The 17,892-nt window shown below is 31.3% G+C and overlaps 1 protein-coding gene across 1 annotated transcript; it reads left to right on the forward strand.

Moving 5' to 3' along the window:
• The first annotated feature begins 361 nt into the window (after positions 1–361).
• Positions 362–17,721, forward strand: LOC123302329 (eukaryotic translation initiation factor 2-alpha kinase). Its single transcript, XM_044885215.1, has 14 exons — positions 362–658; positions 1,331–1,457; positions 2,893–3,043; positions 3,584–3,933; positions 4,444–4,590; positions 6,432–6,681; positions 7,248–7,419; positions 8,331–8,463; positions 8,527–8,759; positions 10,428–10,565; positions 11,980–12,463; positions 14,952–15,099; positions 15,547–15,740; positions 17,435–17,721. The coding sequence occupies exons 1-14, from the start codon at positions 528–530 to the stop codon at positions 17,579–17,581; spliced, it is 2,805 nt and encodes a 934-aa protein (XP_044741150.1). The 5' UTR covers positions 362–527; the 3' UTR covers positions 17,582–17,721.
• The last annotated feature ends 171 nt before the right edge of the window (positions 17,722–17,892 follow it).

Genomic DNA, 17,892 nt, shown 5'->3' on the forward strand with positions numbered 1-17,892 from the left:
TTGTTTTTGCTCCCACTTGAACGTAATTCTGGATCCGCACTTTGAAACCTGTTCATTTTATTATATTTTTCAATTTCCCAATTTTCGAAACGTTCCACGATACAGCAACTTTGACATATCACTGCATATCTTTTCAATTATCAATAACAAAATTTTCAGTGAGTGACTAAACGTTTGCTGAGAGAAATGTTCTCTAATTGCCTGTGTTAAGAGTAACAGAAGTTGCCGAACGCACACTTTTCAAATAGTACCATTCAAACCAAATAAACCTTGAAGTACACGTAATAGCAAATATTATTGTTATCGAATCAATTCTACCGTAAATAGAAAAACCTTCCAAAACAACAGAAATGACATTGGCGAATACGAAAAAATCAAGTGACAAGTTATTTTTAACCTTACCGAAAATGTTTTAAATTTGTATCACCTGATTAATAGTTAAAATTTAAAATGATTCTCTAAATGAATTTAATGGATTCATGTTTTGAAGCAATAAACATGATAAATAATCATAAAGTTTGTTAATAATGTATAAATTATTTATGTATTTCTGTTTAAGTTTCTTTTCGTTATTAAATGTTGTGTTTTTATCCTATGCAAATGTTGATATTAAATCATTACCTTATTGTTCATCAAATATCAAGGAAAATCTTGACAAGTAAGTGATTTATCATATTTTTTGTGTGTGTCATTTTCTAACTTTCAAAGAAAATAGAATTTGATAGCCCAGTTTTCGTGCTTGAATTTTGAATGTCATCCAAGTTTCTTTTAGAATGAATGAGGTGATTTTAAAGACCAAATTGCATTGGTCACATTTGTCCCAATAATGTTTGTTGTGTCACTTTCTAACTTTCAAGGAATTTTGACTTTGAAATTGAAAAACTATTTTTTTGGTCCTTGCGTTCACCGTGTTATTCACACAAGTTAAATATATCATACTCGTAGCCGTGCACTCAAAAAATCACACCTAAATTTGTATCAGTTAATAATTTTGTAAATGTTTTTAAAATGATCAAATTCGGAAATTATTTTTTGGTGTCACTGCCTACCTTTCAAGGAGAAAAAAATTTGAAACCAAAGACTCTATTTTGAAGCACTGGGCATTAAAATTTTAATGACGTTACATTTGATATCGCACTTCTTCTTGTCTTCGATCGAAACTCATTTCTTTCGGATTGATTTATTCTAGAGAAGCGAAGTAGTCAGAATTCAGATACAATCTAGTCGCCAGGATTATATATTAAAAAAATTCAGCTAGAACCTTTTTGAAGTTTCCGTGCTTGTAGAACTTTAATGTATTTTTACATCATAATTTTGTATCTGTTTTTAGGATAGTCTATGTAAGCACATTAGATGGAAAAATAACAGCCTTAAATGCAAATGAAAATGGATCAATACTATGGGAATTCAAAACCGGCGACAAGGACATGCTTTCATCGACAATACACAATCGTGAGGTAAGAAATTTAAATGATGTTTCGATAAAATAAGACGATCATTTCGTTAGATCGTTGAGGAAATTCGAGGTTCCTTTTTAGTCATATTTTCCCTCAAAATATAAATTTTTTATTTAGTGTATCGAAGGCCCCAACTTATGCACTGTTTGTATCAACCTGGCCCCCTTCTTCCTTTTATATACCACAAAATCATGTTTTTTTTCGGATTTTAAGGCTTGGACACCTCTACAGCCCCTCCAAAAATAACTGGAAAGATAACAATTGGTATGTAAGTTGAGTTAGTGTCGAGGCGGTGCTTTTGGGGGTGGCAACTGCTCTGTATTTTCCCCTTTGTATACCTTATATATATGAAGTATATACAGGGTACAAAAAGAGGGCCGCCAAAATTGTGTTGGTTTTTAATATCTTCTAATTTATTATAAATTATGCAAGCACCGATATTCAACACAATCTATACAGTATTTTTAAACAATTAACTCAGTCAATTTTTTGTTTGCACTTGTTTTATACCACCTAATTATGTTTTTTAAACTTTTCGCACATGTACAGTCTTACTAAGTTGAGTTAGAGATTTGAAAATTTTTATATTAGTTAAGTTAGTGTCAAGGAAGGGCTTTTTGTAGATTTCAACTTTACAACTCTCCCTTTTTTATACAAAAAAAAGTAATGTTTTTTAGGGTCAACAATCACCTGAATGCCATTGTAGAGGGGGTAGATAAAAATTTATATGTGAATTGATTTCATGTTAAAATACTTTTTGGTGATGATAATTCTCCGGGGGCAATTCCACTCCTTTTTTATAGACATTTCATGTTTTCAAAAATATGCAAAGACAAACATTCCATTCAGTAAAAAGAATTCAACAATAAGAAATATTAAATGAGGGAGAAATATGATTCAAGTAATAGAGCTTGGCTGCTCGCGAGTTTTTTATGAAAGTTGATTTAGTCTTATATATTATTTCTCTAGCGTGTTTTTCTGTCACATAGCGATGTCTTCCTTATTCCTTTTATCAAATTTCAGGGTTGATCTCTTATTTTCATGCTTATCGTACTATTTAATGATGAAAAATTTCCCATGGTCTGAAAATGTACCACTTCTCTTCCGCCATAATAAATCCAAGAGGAATAAAATTAGGTGTAATTTTCATAAGGCGAACATGTTTCGAACGAAACCGTTTTTATAGATCTTCTCCTAATAATGAATGCAACAACTAACAAAATAGAAGAGTAAAGTTTATTAGGAAAATTTATTTCAATTTGAACTATTTTAAAACATATTCTTCTAATACTATTTAAAGAAACGATCACAGGTATCGCACTGCGAAATTCCGCGTGGGGCGCAATCGCGGTCGCAACCGCATGTGCGGTCGAGCTAGTATTACATTATTATGATTGTACACTTTTTGTAAAATTATTATTTTTTTATTTTACAGTTAACAAACACAGGATCTTGGGTTCGTATGATTCCATCTTTAAGTGGCAGTTTATACAAATTCGATGGCGAAAATATTGATTTAGTTCCAGTAACCGCTGACGAATTATTAACATCGTCTTTTAAATATTCAGATGATTTAGTATTCGCAGGTAAGTGTAAATTTACGGTGACTTAGTCACCAATACACAAAATGCATCCAAAAAACGTATATTTTTTGTGACCAAAAAGCGTAGCGCGGAGTCTATATTGATTATTCGCTCCGTGCATTAATTTTATTTCAGGGAGTTACCATAGCAACGACATAGTACTTTAATGGTATAATTGTATGGTTTACATTGAAAATTTAATACTATTTTTTAACAAATTTAAAGGAGTAATTATGTGAATTACATTTAAAAAATATGATTTATGCAATTTCGTCCCTTATTTTCATAATTTCTAATGCGACAAGTTTAATTGTTATTTTTCTATAATTTTAATGTGACATTTACTATACCATTTACATGTAAAGAATTGAAAATTAGTCATAACAGCGTCCTTTAACGTCAAAATTATCCACTGGGAGCACTGGCGTAAATCTGATTTTCCCTATCATGACTATGCACAGAGCTAATAACCAATATTGACTATATCAACGTTGGCTATTAGCTCATCGAAGTTTCATTAAACAATCTTTTCTATTTTTCTAGGAGGAAAAGAGATGCTAACGTATGGTGTTGGCTTAAAAAGCGGCCAATTAATATACAAATGTGATATAACTGGATGCCATAATGAGACCAATTTAGATAAATCAATTGACAAAGATGATATTTTAATTATACAGAAAAAACAACAAACTGTACATGCAATATCCCCCGATAATGGATCGGAACGATGGAATTTTAGTGTGGCTCAACATGAAATCAAAGCTGTGAAAAGTACAGAATGTCATGCAAATGAAAAATTTAATTTGGATTTAATAATCAAAGTTGTTTTACCAGAAGGTTTAATTTTTGCTGTTTCTGAAACGAATATGAATCAAGTGTTATGGATCCAAAAGGTAACTAAAGGGGAAATAAGCTCTTTAAAAATCATTACTGTTTTCAAATGATAGGCCGTGTGTCATAGCAAACATTGGCATTTTTTCCTTTTACAAATGGTCTTAAATTTTCGATTTCTATCGCAACACTTCGAGTCTTAGAGTAAATTGGAGTAGTGCATCTCCCAGTACACTTCTTTGCCCTTAAAATTTGCCCTGGTAGAGCCCCAAAAGAAGTAAAAGAAATTTGTTTCCAATGGTTGCCAAATTTTCTAGAACATAACCGAAAATTTCTTTGTCTCTCGTGAGGCCTTTATTCTTTCTCAAACTTATCTCACAAACAAATAATTGAAAGTAGCGTTGCTTCATGTCGTTGGACTTCATCAGCGTCTACAGTTTTTTTGAACATTCCGTATTTTTATACGGTTTAATTGTCAAATCCAGAAACACTCAAAATTTTGAAAAATTATTTAGTAAAAAAAAGGAACGCTTAATAATCACCAATCTTTAATTTTTGTTTAAAATTTTTAGTTGGATTCTCCAATAACAAATGCATGGCAATGGATTAATAATGAACTGAAACCTGTTGAAATATTTACTGGATCACAATGGAGTTGGAATAAAGAAGCCCAAACCTTTAGTTCACCATCGATTTATATTGGTATGCATAAAAAACAAGTAAGTACAAATACATGATTTTCCAATTGGCAAAATTTTTCAAAAATATCGAAAATATATTTTCTTCAAGTATTACGTTACCAAACTTTCGGTGATTTTAGATCCCCACCCTTTGTACGAGAGAAAATCTAAAACTCATGAATCTTTCTTCCTTCCTTAAAACCTCTTGGTAACTAATTCTTACTAATTATTAGGGGATTTATGCTTTTTTTCCACTCAATTTTTTGATTTTAACAAATAAAATTCGGTAGGAGAGCGATTCATTCCCGTATATTTAATCCCTCGATTTAAACCGTGGTTGTTTCGACCTTAAATTTTTTATCGTTAAATTGGCCCCCGACAGTTTTATCTTTTGCCCTATCGCCTTCGGTCATTTCGGTTATTGTGATTGAAATACCCAAGTGTTCTGCGGGTTGGCCATGCCTGTAATTGGCTCGAGCTACTAGCACGGATCGGCGAGTTTTTTTTTGGCTCTTACGTTAACTAACTGGCCTTCGGGGTTTTGTCCCTTGCATTAACCATTTTATTGAAATACGTAGACATTCTAAGAGTGATGAATTGTCCAAACATTCGAATTTTCCTTTGGCGTTTTACGGATTCTGGAGATCTTTTTCGGAGTTTTTTTTTCTGAGGGTAAGTTAATCAAGAAAACAAATGAAAGCAAGCAATTGACTGAGTTAATTGTTGAAATACTCTGTATAGAAAGTGTTGAATATCAGAGCTTTCATTATTTTTTTTTTATAAAATTAGAAGAGTTTAAAAAACATCGTTTTACAAAATCACTAGCTGAAGCTACCCGAAAATTTTCAAAGCCCTATCTTTATAGTTTTGGAGAAAATGTACATCAAAATTTTGTCCTAATTTTCACCCTCACGGGTAAACAGTAACTTTTTCGAAAAAATGTTTCTAATAAAAGTTGTTTATTTTTTTATAAGGAATATTTTTTACGTTTAAAGTTTTGTTCTATTTCTAACGCTTTACAAGATGGGTCCTACGGACCCAAGACCAAATTGACCTATGTTGCTCATTTACGAACTTAGCCTCATTTTTTACGGCCTAAGCACGCTATAATATTTTCTGCTTTATATCTCTTTTCGTTTTTGAGTTATCGTGTCCACAGCCGAAAATACAGACGAAAATGTACTAATTAGGTGATTTTATGAACACCTGTACCAAAGTTTTGATATAGGTGTTCACTATACCAAACTTGGAACTAAACTTAGTATACTATGATATATATTAAATATATACAGTGTATAAAAATGATTGACGGTTGAATTTTCGCGAATGAAATGGTCGGGGAATGAATTTACGAGGTCGTAATGATCGGTGAATGAAATTTCAAGGACAAAATAATCGGGATGAAAATATTCAGTAAAAAAATTTATTAATTTCCAACGAAAAATACTTAATAATTTTTTTAGTGTAATGATGAATCTTCATTTAAAGATTAGATCCTTGTGAGGAGTAAAATCAACTGACCTTCAACTCTGTAAGGATCCGATTGTCTACTGATTTACTCAAGTATATTTCTGTTGGTAGTCTAAACTGGGCGAGACCGGCTCGCGTTATGTTCTCAGGTAAACGGTCAGTAGGTTGAGGAAATACATGAAGGAGTAATACTAATAGTTCCTATGAATTATTCAATTCTAAAACGGTTGAAAAGTTCAAGGGTTTAAACATTTTTACTCTCCTATCTTAAGTTTCTACGGGTATCAATACCTATTTTGATCATGAGATATCCAAGAGTTAAAGTATCTAGGAGATTCAATCTCTATCCCTTGATAAAAATTTTTTTAGAATGAATCGATATTGAACCTAAAATTTATTTTTTGTTTTAGTTGTACATTCAAGAATCGGCCATAATGCAAAGCATAGCGTATGATTATGTAATAAATTTCAAACAAAATTACATGCAAAATAAACTTCCTCCAAAAATACCATGGAAGCCATATCCAGTCTCTAGTGCATCGGTTACAGCTTTGATGCCAAAATATGACGACGATGAATCATCCGAAGAAAAGACTGACATCGTCTCGGAAATTGGTACAACGTCGTTAGCGGTACTGTATGCTAGCAAATATATAAACGGTTTGTATTTAATTAGAAGTGATTAATATTCAATACTCAATGGGTCAAGCGACATCATATTGCTATATAGAATATACAGAGTATTCCAAAAAATGTATTCGTGTGTCAAAAAGTTTTGCGTCTTTATTTTTGGGAGGTTATTATGACAACGAAAAATTTTTAATTTCACAATAGTGTTAACAAGTACAAAACCGTCCATTTATCGAATGTTTTCAGATTTTTGGCCATTGTTTTGGGGCCCAAAAACACAGATGATAAAGCTGACCGATGAAATCTAAAACATTCATAATCATAACAATTGATATTTGGGTACATTTGTTTTCAATAGTTACGTTGAACGTTTCGCACAAACGAGTAATTGTGAGTCGCGTTAATCCTTCTCATTAAAACTTCATTAGATATTCTGAATTTGTGATTTAATGGAAGATTAGCTTCTTAGATAAAATTTAGCTCACTGGGCTCAACATTCCTTAGACTGTTAATGTAACTCGAGTTCAGTTTTCCTTGTTTCCTTCACGCCTTGCTTAATTTAATGCAAGCTTAATAATTTAAAATTATTTTTGCAGGGCATGGATATTATTTATACTCTGATACCGATTTAAAAGAAAATGAGGATATGGCTTGTGATAAATCGAACAACAGTGATTCACCCCCTTTGAATTCTTCAGAAGAGTCAGATTTCTTTTTCGATGATGAAACTCCTGTCCAAATAATTATTGTGTCGCTGTGGTTTTGGTGGTAAGTTGGACTTTCAAAGTGTTTTTAAAACGTTGAAACACTCTAGCTGTCCTTAAACAGTTTCAAAACGTAGTGACTGTGGACAAGTCAACCTTCTCTAGGTTACAAAAATCGCGTTATACTCACTAGAATAGTTAGGGGGTACGGTGAATGCGTACCTTGTCAGTCATTTGGGGATTACACCCAATCGTACAAAAAATAACCCACTCAAAAGAGACCCTTACTAAATAATTTATTATTCGGTTTGCTCAGTTTTGGATACAGGAATACCACGCCACCTATAACAACTTTTAGCTTTTTATGCAAAGAATTAAAAATTTCATATGCGCAGAAAAAAAGAGGGTGATTTCGGAAAAATTTACCATTTTCTAAAAAACTGGGGAAAATTTATTTATATATTTATTTCCCGAAAATGTGAAAGAACAATCAAAATATACAAATCGGTTGGAAATTTTATGCTTAAAAACTTTTACTCAAAGTATTTTTTCCCTAAAATGCACAGTTTTTAAGGTTAATAATTAAAAAAAAAAAAAACTCCACAAAACATGGAAAATTGAACATTCATGTAATTTTTCAAAAATTATGAAAGATAAGAAAGAGTTTATATACACGAATCGATTGAAAATTTTACGCCTAATAACTTTGACTGACTTTCGACTGCCTATATGAAAATTTTTATTCTACAGGTATAAGCTAAAAATTGGTATAGGTGGCATTGCTGTACCCAAAACTTCAGTAAATTTTACCTAATTTGATGCGAATAATACTAAGTATCGAATCGAAATTAGATTTCAAAACATACAATATTATTAAAAAGTTTGCCAACTTAAAAGCCATAAAAATTGAATTCGATATCTAAAGTATACCTAACTTTATTTTAGAGTAAACTAAATTTAATACTTTAATTATAGGAAAGAAGTCGTCGTGATTTCGGTAACCACAGCTTTTGTTGTCAATTTCATTCTGGCTAGACGATTTTTAAATACATCTCAAATTCAAGAAGGCGTTCAACAAGAAATCATCTTTATCGAACGTCACGTTCAAGTAAGTTAACTTGTTATGCAACCTGACTCTCTTAATTTTTTACAAGACGCCATTTTTTTCTAGATTCCATTCGATGAGAATGCCGATAAAAAAGAAATGATTCGACATTCATCAGAATCATCTAATAGTGGTGTGGATATTTCGAGTGGAAATGATTTACCATTTAATTCACGGTTTTTAACCGATTTTGATATAATACATTGTTTGGGAAGAGGTGGATTTGGTATGGTATTCGAAGCTCGAAATAAAATTGATGAGTGGAATTACGCTGTGAAACAGATTAATTTGCCAAATCGGTAAGTATTAAACCAGTGAACGAAAAGAAGGGTGTTATATCCAGGTTCCTGGAATCTAGGTTTCTGTGGTCTTTTTGAATATAATCTGTCTTTTGGAAGGGGATTATCTCCTAGCAAGAATTAGATAAATTTAGAAGATTCTATAGATGCCAAGCGCGACGTATAACGTACAAAATTTCTCTACAAGGACTTATCCCCAGATAGTTCCAAAATTATCGAACCTAAACATTCTGAATCGATTTCAAAGTGACATTAATAGTACAACAAAATTAAATAAAATATCATGGTAATAAAAAAAAATTCATGCATCTGTTAAATTTTCCACAGTTGTTTATTAGGTTGTAAAAACATCGTTAAAAAAAATCGAACTCTCAGGGGCGCGCCTAATCCACTTTTTTGAGGGGTAATTTGGAGGGGGGGGGTTACTCAGTTTTTTACATATTACAAAAAACTATTTATCAAGTTTAAAAAAGTTTGACTAAAAGCTCGAGCAGATTTAATTGTGCACATTTTTGTTTTTTTTTTTTTTTTTTTTACTTTCTAGCTTCATAATTGACCTTGATATACCAATTTTAAAATGGAATTTTTTTGCTCATTCAATCAAATGAAAAATGATCCAGCTTGTAAACCGTTAGAGATAAAACAAAAGTTTAAATGTATAAGTTTTTCTTAATAAAAAAAATTAACAACTTTTATTCGAATCATTCTTTCGTAAACATAACTGTTTACACGTAAGGGGGCAACTTAGGAAAAATCTTTGGTGTCCATTTTCTCCAAAACTATAAAGAAAAGTATGTTGAAAATTTTCAGGATAACTTCAACTAGTCATTTTAAGAAAGATATTTGAAAAACAAAAAAAATTCCAGAAAATTTCGAAGTTTTCGACAATTTTTGAAAGAATTTTTTGTTAACTTAATAAAATGAAAAACAAAAAAATCATCTTGTAAATCGTTAGAGATAGCACAAAACATTAAATGTAAAAGTTATGTCTTATAAAAAAATAATCAATTTTTGTTTGAAATATTTTTTTCTAAACATCCCTTTTCATCCACGAGGGCGTTTCTTTTATTTTTGTTTTTCTAGAATGTTTCACAAAACCACTAGTTGAAGTTAATCTGAAAATTTTCAACACACTTTTTTTTTATAGTTTTGGAAAAAAGGGCGCCAGAGTTGTGCCCTCACGGGTAAACAGTTATGTTTACGAAATAATGATTGAAATAAAAGTTATTAATTTTTTTATAAGAAATAACTTTTGTTCTATCTCCAACGGTTTAACAAAATTTATACTTTTTCATTTGATTGAATGAGCAAAAAAATTCCATTTTAAAATTGGCTTCATATCGATCGGTCAATTTTGAAACTAGAAAGTCGAAAAAAAAATCAGATAGAACTTTTTATTTATTTTTTACATAGTTTTTTTGTAATTTGTAAAAAACTGATTAAATACTCCAACTACTCCGCAAAAAGGTAGCTAGGCGCTCCCCTAAGAGGTCGACTTTTTTTTAAGCAGTTTTTACAATCTAATAAACAACTGTGGATAATTTCAAAGATGCATTTTATTTTTTTCTTTGAGATATTTGGTTTTATTGTGTTATAAATTGGGTTGAGGCCCTTAAACCAATTGATTCACGAAAATGAAATCAAAATAAATTTATTTAATTATTCTAGCCATGATTCAAGACAACGTGTTATGCGTGAAGTGAAAGCACTAGCAAAATTGGATCATCGTAATATTGTGCGGTATTACAACGCATGGTTGGAATTTCCACCAGCTGATTGGCAATCAAATGTTATGTCCTGTATTCTGTAAGTAGTCTTAAATATTTCTGTTAAAAATATTTCATTTCCCAATCAACTTTTCGAATTTAACACGCTGAACCCAGCAATGACTTTTCTAATTAGCTCTGTTGAATTTGCTAGCATACGTAAAACTTAAAATAATTATTTAAAAAATCAAAAAACCCGACTGAGTTAAGCATAAACTGCATAGAAAATACACAAATCCAACAGTTTACATAGCGACTTTAACAGTCTGAACCCATTATTAGGAAGAGTCGAGTCGGTGTAGATTTTAATGGGTCCCAACCTGCCTTTTTTTTCAGTTTATATTTAACTCGGTTTTTTTATTTTTTCCTTTTTAGTAGGGATTTTCAAATACTTATTAAACGGTACCCCACTTACCATTGTTTATAGACTGTCATTTGCAGCCTATTTTCTAAACGCGTAAACTGATTTTAATGATTATTACGTTAATCGATTTTTCTATTTAATAGCTATTCAATGATACCCCACTTGACATAGGTCGTCGACTTCAGGTCATTTTTCATTTTCACAATATGGCGTCTAGTGGTCGCCATTTCAGTAGCACTCGCAAGGTTACGACAAATCGATTGACGTAAAAATCATCAAAATCGGCTCAAAAGTTTAGTCTCTAGTGTACCCATAGATATATAACATATAGATAGAGGATTTATATGGCGTAAAACAGCGCCTTAGTGTGAGTGGCTGAGAACTAAATAAAACCATTCAAAGCATATGTTATATGTTCTAGTCAATCATTTGGTGGCGCTAGTGTATATCTCAAATTCAGACCAATTCCAATGCATGGGATCCTCTATCTATATGTTATATATATATATATCTATGAGTGTACCACATAGTTTTTCGCAATATGGCGCCTGTTTGTTGCCATATTGAATTTTGATTATTGTCATATCTTCAATAGCACTCACAAGATTTAAAAAAATCGATTAACGTAAGAATCGTCAAAATCGGTCAGACACGTTTGGCCTCTAGTGTGCCACACAGGAACACGCATACATTATTTTTCACAATATGGCGTCTGGTGGTCGCCATTTTGAATTTTCATTACTACCTTCAGCATTCGCAAGGTTAAGACAAATCGAATGACGTAAAAATCATCAAAATCGGCTCAAGCGTTTGGTTTCTAGTTTACCACATAGTTTTTCGCAATATGGGGTCTGGTGATTGCCATATTGAATTTTCATTACTGCCATATCTTCAGAAGAATTCGCAAGGTTAAGACAAATCGATTCAAATAATTTCAATACTCTATTACACAAATCAGCCTGGTTATTCAGTGTCAGACAATTCACTGAATAAACTTGTCTGGAAAATAATAACTTAACGACCTAGTGCAAATGTGATTTCGAACAGTATTTAGACTAACTAGAATTCTGAATGTTTTTATTATTTCCAGCGATATCCCACATTCAACCTTCGAGTCGCCAACAGAAGATAGCATATCAATAGCAGAAGCACCGGGTGAAAATTATAATAAAATCGATATTTGCAATGATAACGATGAAGATGATTCGTTCATTGTATTCGGGGATAACTCCAATGATTCCAATTCAGATAGTGTTAGTAAACATCGTAATACAAGTCAATATAATAATTTTAATTCAAAAAATAATCAAATAGTGCCAAAGAATTCAACAAATATTATTGAAATTGTGAATAAGAGTGATATTAGTCAAAGTGTTGCATCGCGTGCTGCTTTGAACGCGGAACGTCGAATGTACTTGTATATACAGATGCAGCTGTGTCAGAAGGAGAGCTTAAAAGATTGGATGTTAAAGAATGTTGTACGTGATCCAAATTCCATTAAAGTGATCTTCGAACAGATTTTATCCGCTGTGGAGTATGTACATTTACAAGGTCTTATACATCGTGATTTAAAGGTATATGCAAAATTTTATAAAAATTGACATATGTTGTAGATCAGATCAGAATCAAACTTTTCCATAAAATTTCCAATCTCCCGAGTGGTACTGAGAGTATCTTACCGTCCCACAGTGGAAAATATCACCGATTTAGGTGGAAAAAGTTCTGAAACTTGTCCATATTTAACATACGGAAAAAATAATTTAAACAAGTGAAAACAAACAATTGACTGAGTTATTTGTTGAAATACCATGTATAGACAATGTTGATGACTCTTATCACATTACACATACATTCATGTCACACATACATAACTGACATTCCTTTATAATATATACTATACAATCTGCGCCTAATTTGCACCCTCACGGGTAAACAGTGATGTTTACGAAAAAATGTTTCAAACGAAAGTTGTTTATTTATTTAAGGAACATTTTTAACATTTAAACTTTTGTTCTATATCTAACGGTTTACAAAATGGGTCCTACGGACCCAAGACCCAATTGACCTATGTTGCTCATTTACGAACTCTGCCTCACTTTTTACGTACTCAGCACGCTATAAAAATTTCAGTTTGATATCTCTTTTTGTTTTTGAGTAATCTCGATGACAGACGGACAGGCAGACGATAGACAGACATCCGGAAATGGACTATTTACGCGATTATTATGAACACCGATACCAAAATATTGTTCACAGTAACAATATTTTTAAACGTTACAAACTTGGGACTAAATTTAGTATACCTTGTATATTACAAATATTCATGGTATAAAAATCGAATTAATTTTTTGACACGATTGGCGAGCACACAATGGTCAAAAACAAAATTTATTTGCTAATATTTAAAACGGGAAATTCTAATTTTCAAAGGCCTAATCTCCATATCTTTTTGATTATTAATTTGAGCGAAAGTAAAAATAAATTTCAGCAAGGGGTCTTGGTGGTTTTTTTTTTGGGAAACTTAACCCACTCTTCAAAAAATTCCCTCCTCGTGATTCGGAGTGTTGTTTCTGAAAAAAATTATATATCACCCAAAACGCAAAAAATCGCAAAAATTGTTTGCAACATTTAAAGACTAGAAAGATGGATGAAACAAATCCTGCAAACAAATCCTTGGGATAACTTGTTGGTTATATAGTTTTTCGTTATTGAATACATTGAGCACGTTTACAAATTGCTAAGTTAACTCTGCAGCTAGATTGCATTGTTAAATAAAAGCAAAAACGAATAAAGATAATCTCACTGCCGGTTATTAGGCACTTGTTTAAACAAGAATGGCTCACTCATTTACTATTTACTAGCTTGATACCCGCCCGCTTCACTGGGCTTAAACGTAAAAACCACCGCTTTATAGCCTCCACTTCTATTGATCTCACTTATCCCCCTCATATAACACTTGAAGGAATTGTTTTACGCTGCTAAAAGATATGCACAGTTTTCAATTTTTTAAATTGTAAAGTAGTCATAATTCATTGAGTATATCGGAAAAGGTGGCTATGAATTGTGACATTTACTATTTTAAATTTTTATAGAAATCTTTAATTTATAATACCGTGTTTACAAATCCTTATATATTATAAATGTGAAAGTAAGGATTGTTTGTTACGCTTTCACACAAAAACTAGCGAATGGTTTTTAATTAAATTGTACAGCAATATAGCTCATACATCAGAATAACACATGAGCTATAATTTAAAAGATGAGCTATATTTAAAAAAAAATTTAATCTGACATTTACTATTTTAAATTTTTACTGAAATCTTTAATTTATGGTTCAAAATGATGATCATAATTCTGCTCTATCTGTGATCATCATTTTGAACCATAAATTAAAGATTTCTGTAAAAATTTAAAATAGTAAATGTCAGATTAAATTTATTTTATTTATTTTTTTAATATATCTTTAAATTATAGCTCATGTGTTATTTTGATGTATGAGCTATATTGCTGTACAGTTTCATTAAAAACCATTCGCTAGTTTTTGCGTGAAAGCGTAACAAACAATCTTTGCTTTCACATTTATAATATATAAGAATTTGTATACACGGTATGGCGGGAAGTATTAGTATTAAGCGTCTTATCAACTAATAATAAAAAGGTCAAGTACTCAGAAATTCCAAACTTTTGACTTGACTTTTGTCCACCTAAATTGGTGATTTTGCCGTTTGTGCGCCCCCTCAAAATTGCAGGAAAATATGCATGACCTAAACGAACTGCCAAAATTTTGAGACCAGGGTAGCTTTGTAAATTAGCCCATAAAGACATTTTTCTACATAATTTCCAATGCCCCAAGTGATACTAGAGGTCATTATCTCCTGTAAAAGTATGCAACTTTAGCTGCGTATCCCACGTACCACTCGCGGATGTTAAAATTTTCTGGAAAAGTGCCGTTCTAGTCTGAATTGCAACATGTCAATGCAAGTTTTTGGCAGCTGATGACATTCAGGTGCTATTATCTTACAAGATAAATATAATTCATTACCCAATCACGTTTTTTTATAGCCGAGTAATATATTTTTCTCCTTGGATGGTGAAATAAAAATTGGTGATTTTGGATTGGTTACTGCAATGGACGATGATGAATATGTGCCGCCCTGTGATACAAATACGCTTGCAAAGACAAAATTTAAAAAACATACTAGAGAAGTAGGCAAGTATAATCTTTAGTCAGTCCTTAAATTGGATTGTTTATTTTTAAAACATTCGCTACACTCGGCTTGTGAGTGTGGCACCAATGAGAGTGTTTAATCGAGGAAATAAAACCGAAAAAACAGTCTGTCCAAGGAATTGATTTCTCGTCACTAGATTTTTATAGGAGCTGGTGGAAAATGTTTGTATGAGTGTACTCAAGAAAATCATATTAATGCAAACTTGTGTTTTTTCGAATGTAAAAAAAAGAGAATGTGGTATCCGGAAGTAAGTTACTTCTCCCCCACTTCGAATGAATATGATTTTGTTAAGTACACCCGGGCAAATATTTTTACCAGCTCTCATATAAATCTACCGGCGCGGGTTATTATATTATTAACAGAGTTATTATTTCTTCGAACATTTTTCAGTTGACGAATAATTTATATAAAATACTAAAATTTTTCAGGTACCCAGTTATACATGAGTCCAGAACAAGTAAAGGGTTCATTTTACAATTACAAAGTAGATATTTATTCATTAGGCGTGATATTTTTTGAATTATTAACGCCATTTTCTACGGAAATGGAACGACATAAAACTTTATCTGAATTACGATTCAATAAATTTCCTGATAGTTTTCATAAAAAATTTCAACATGAGGTAAGTGTTCGCTTGTTTCATAGTAAACCGGACTTAATTTCTGATGAATATATGATTGAATGAACAAATACTTCTAATCAATACTCAAAACCACTCAACCATCGTCAAATTTGTTCATAACAAAATTTTAGTCTAAAAATAAAATTTTTTTTAAAACGCCAACATATCGAAAACGATGAGGCTAGATGACAAAAATTGTTTAGAAACATCCCGAATATAAGATTCAATTGGTTCTGAATCAATATTTGATCAAAACCATACAATTTCATCAAAATAATGGTTTTTTTATTCCTTGAATTTATAAATAGCACAACAAAATTTTTAAAAAATATCATGGTAATAAAGAAAAAATTAATGCATCTTTGAAATTTTCCACAGTTGTTTATTAGGTTGTAAACGTAAACACTTCGTAAAAAAAGTCGATATCTCAAGATCGCGCCTAACCAACTTTTTTGGGGGTTAGTTGGGGGTTTTAATCAGTTTTTTACAAATTACAAAAAAAAAAAAAACTATGTTCAAATGAAAAAAGTTCAATTAAATGTTGTAGCTGATTAATTGTACACTTTTTTGTTTATTTTCGACTTTCTAGCTTCAAAGTTGACCGAAGTATGCCAATTTTAAAATAGAATTTTTTGGCTCTTTCAATCAAATGAAAAAGTACCATTTTGTAAACCCTTAGAGATAAAGCACTAGTTTAAATATAACAGTTATTCCTTACAAAAAAATTAACAACTTTTATTTGAAATATATTTTTATAAACACCACTGTTTATTCGCTAAGGCGTAACTTCGAAATTGTCGCAAGTATTTTCTGGAGTTTTATTTTTATTTTCTAGAATGTTTCACAAAACCACTAGTGAAGTTAGCCTAAAAACTTACAACCAGCTTTTTTTTTAGAGTTTGGGAGAAAATGGACACTAAAGTTTTTTCCTAAGTTGCTCCCTCACGGATAAACAGTGATGTTTACGAAATAATGATTCAAATAAAAGTTCTTAATTTTTGTTTATGGAATAACTTTTACATTTAAAGTTTTGTTCTATCTCTTACGGTTTACAAGATGGATAAAATTCCATTTTGAAATTGGCATATCTTGGTCAATTTTGAAGATATAAAGTAAAAAATGAGCACAATTAAATTAGTTTTTTGTTGAACTTTTTTTATTTGATACATAGTTTTTTTTTAATTTGTAAAAAACTGATCAACCCCCCCCCCCCCCCCGCCAACTGCCTTCCAAAAAACGAAGTTAGATGCGCCCCTAAGAGGTCGACCTTTTTTACTAATTTTTTACAACCTAATAAACTACTGTCGAAAACTTCCAAGATGCATGAATATTTTCTTTTGAGATATTTAGTTTCATTGTGCTACTAAAAACGACGAGATTTAAGAAAAAATGTCAAAGGATTAGTTCGGAGAGTAGAATAGTTCAAGACCCATCCATTTCCTATTTTCATAATTTTTCAGTCCGATTGGTTGTTACAAACTTGTAAGCGCGTTCATTTCAAAAGCACAGTTTCTGATCAAACTGACTTTTTTCTACACCCACATACGAACAGTTAAAAAAACAGGCATTGAGTCCCGTTAAAATCGGAATTTTAATTTTAAATTCCGACCTCAAATACCTTATCTCCAACTAACATAGTGAAACACGAAAATTAATTTACAAATTTTCATTAAGTTCCTTCTTTTTGGTTTCAGCACGATTTATTAAAATTAATGTTAGCAACAAAACCTGAAAAAAGACCCACCACATATGGAATTCGATGTAGACCACCCTTCAATCACACCATAGAGGATACAAAGTGGCATTTTGAATTACCACCACGACAGGGGACAGTCAAATGACAATGACAAATTAACAAAGAACATTTTTGTAGTAGCTTTAAAATTGATCGATTTAATTGCACTTAAGTTTTCTATTCTTGTGGAGTTTCGTTTTAGTTTAATAAAAAAAGAAATTGTTTGTGTGTGCAATTTGCGATTTTGTTTTTTTTTTGGAATTTTGTGAAATTTTGTTTGTGTACAGTGAAATTAAATCGATTTGAAATATTAATATAGATATTTTTGTCGTGGAGTATTAGAAAGAAACATACATATTTTTGGAATAATTTAGAAATTTTTTGTATATTAAAAATGTTTATGATGGTTAAGTTTAT

Source organism: Chrysoperla carnea, chromosome X (genome assembly GCF_905475395.1).
Source record: "Chrysoperla carnea chromosome X, inChrCarn1.1, whole genome shotgun sequence".
Taxonomy (NCBI): domain Eukaryota; kingdom Metazoa; phylum Arthropoda; class Insecta; order Neuroptera; family Chrysopidae; genus Chrysoperla; species Chrysoperla carnea.

Excerpts from the sequence above, each read along its gene's own strand:
- LOC123302329 (XM_044885215.1), top strand. The coding sequence starts at position 528 with ATGTATAAATTATTTATGTATTTCTGTTTAAGTTTCTTTTCGTTATTA. Across the intron at positions 7,420-8,330 it reads GTGTCGCTGTGGTTTTGGTG|GAAAGAAGTCGTCGTGATTT; the intron begins GTAAGTTGGACT and ends CTTTAATTATAG. Across the intron at positions 15,100-15,546 it reads AAAACATACTAGAGAAGTAG|GTACCCAGTTATACATGAGT; the intron begins GCAAGTATAATC and ends AAAATTTTTCAG.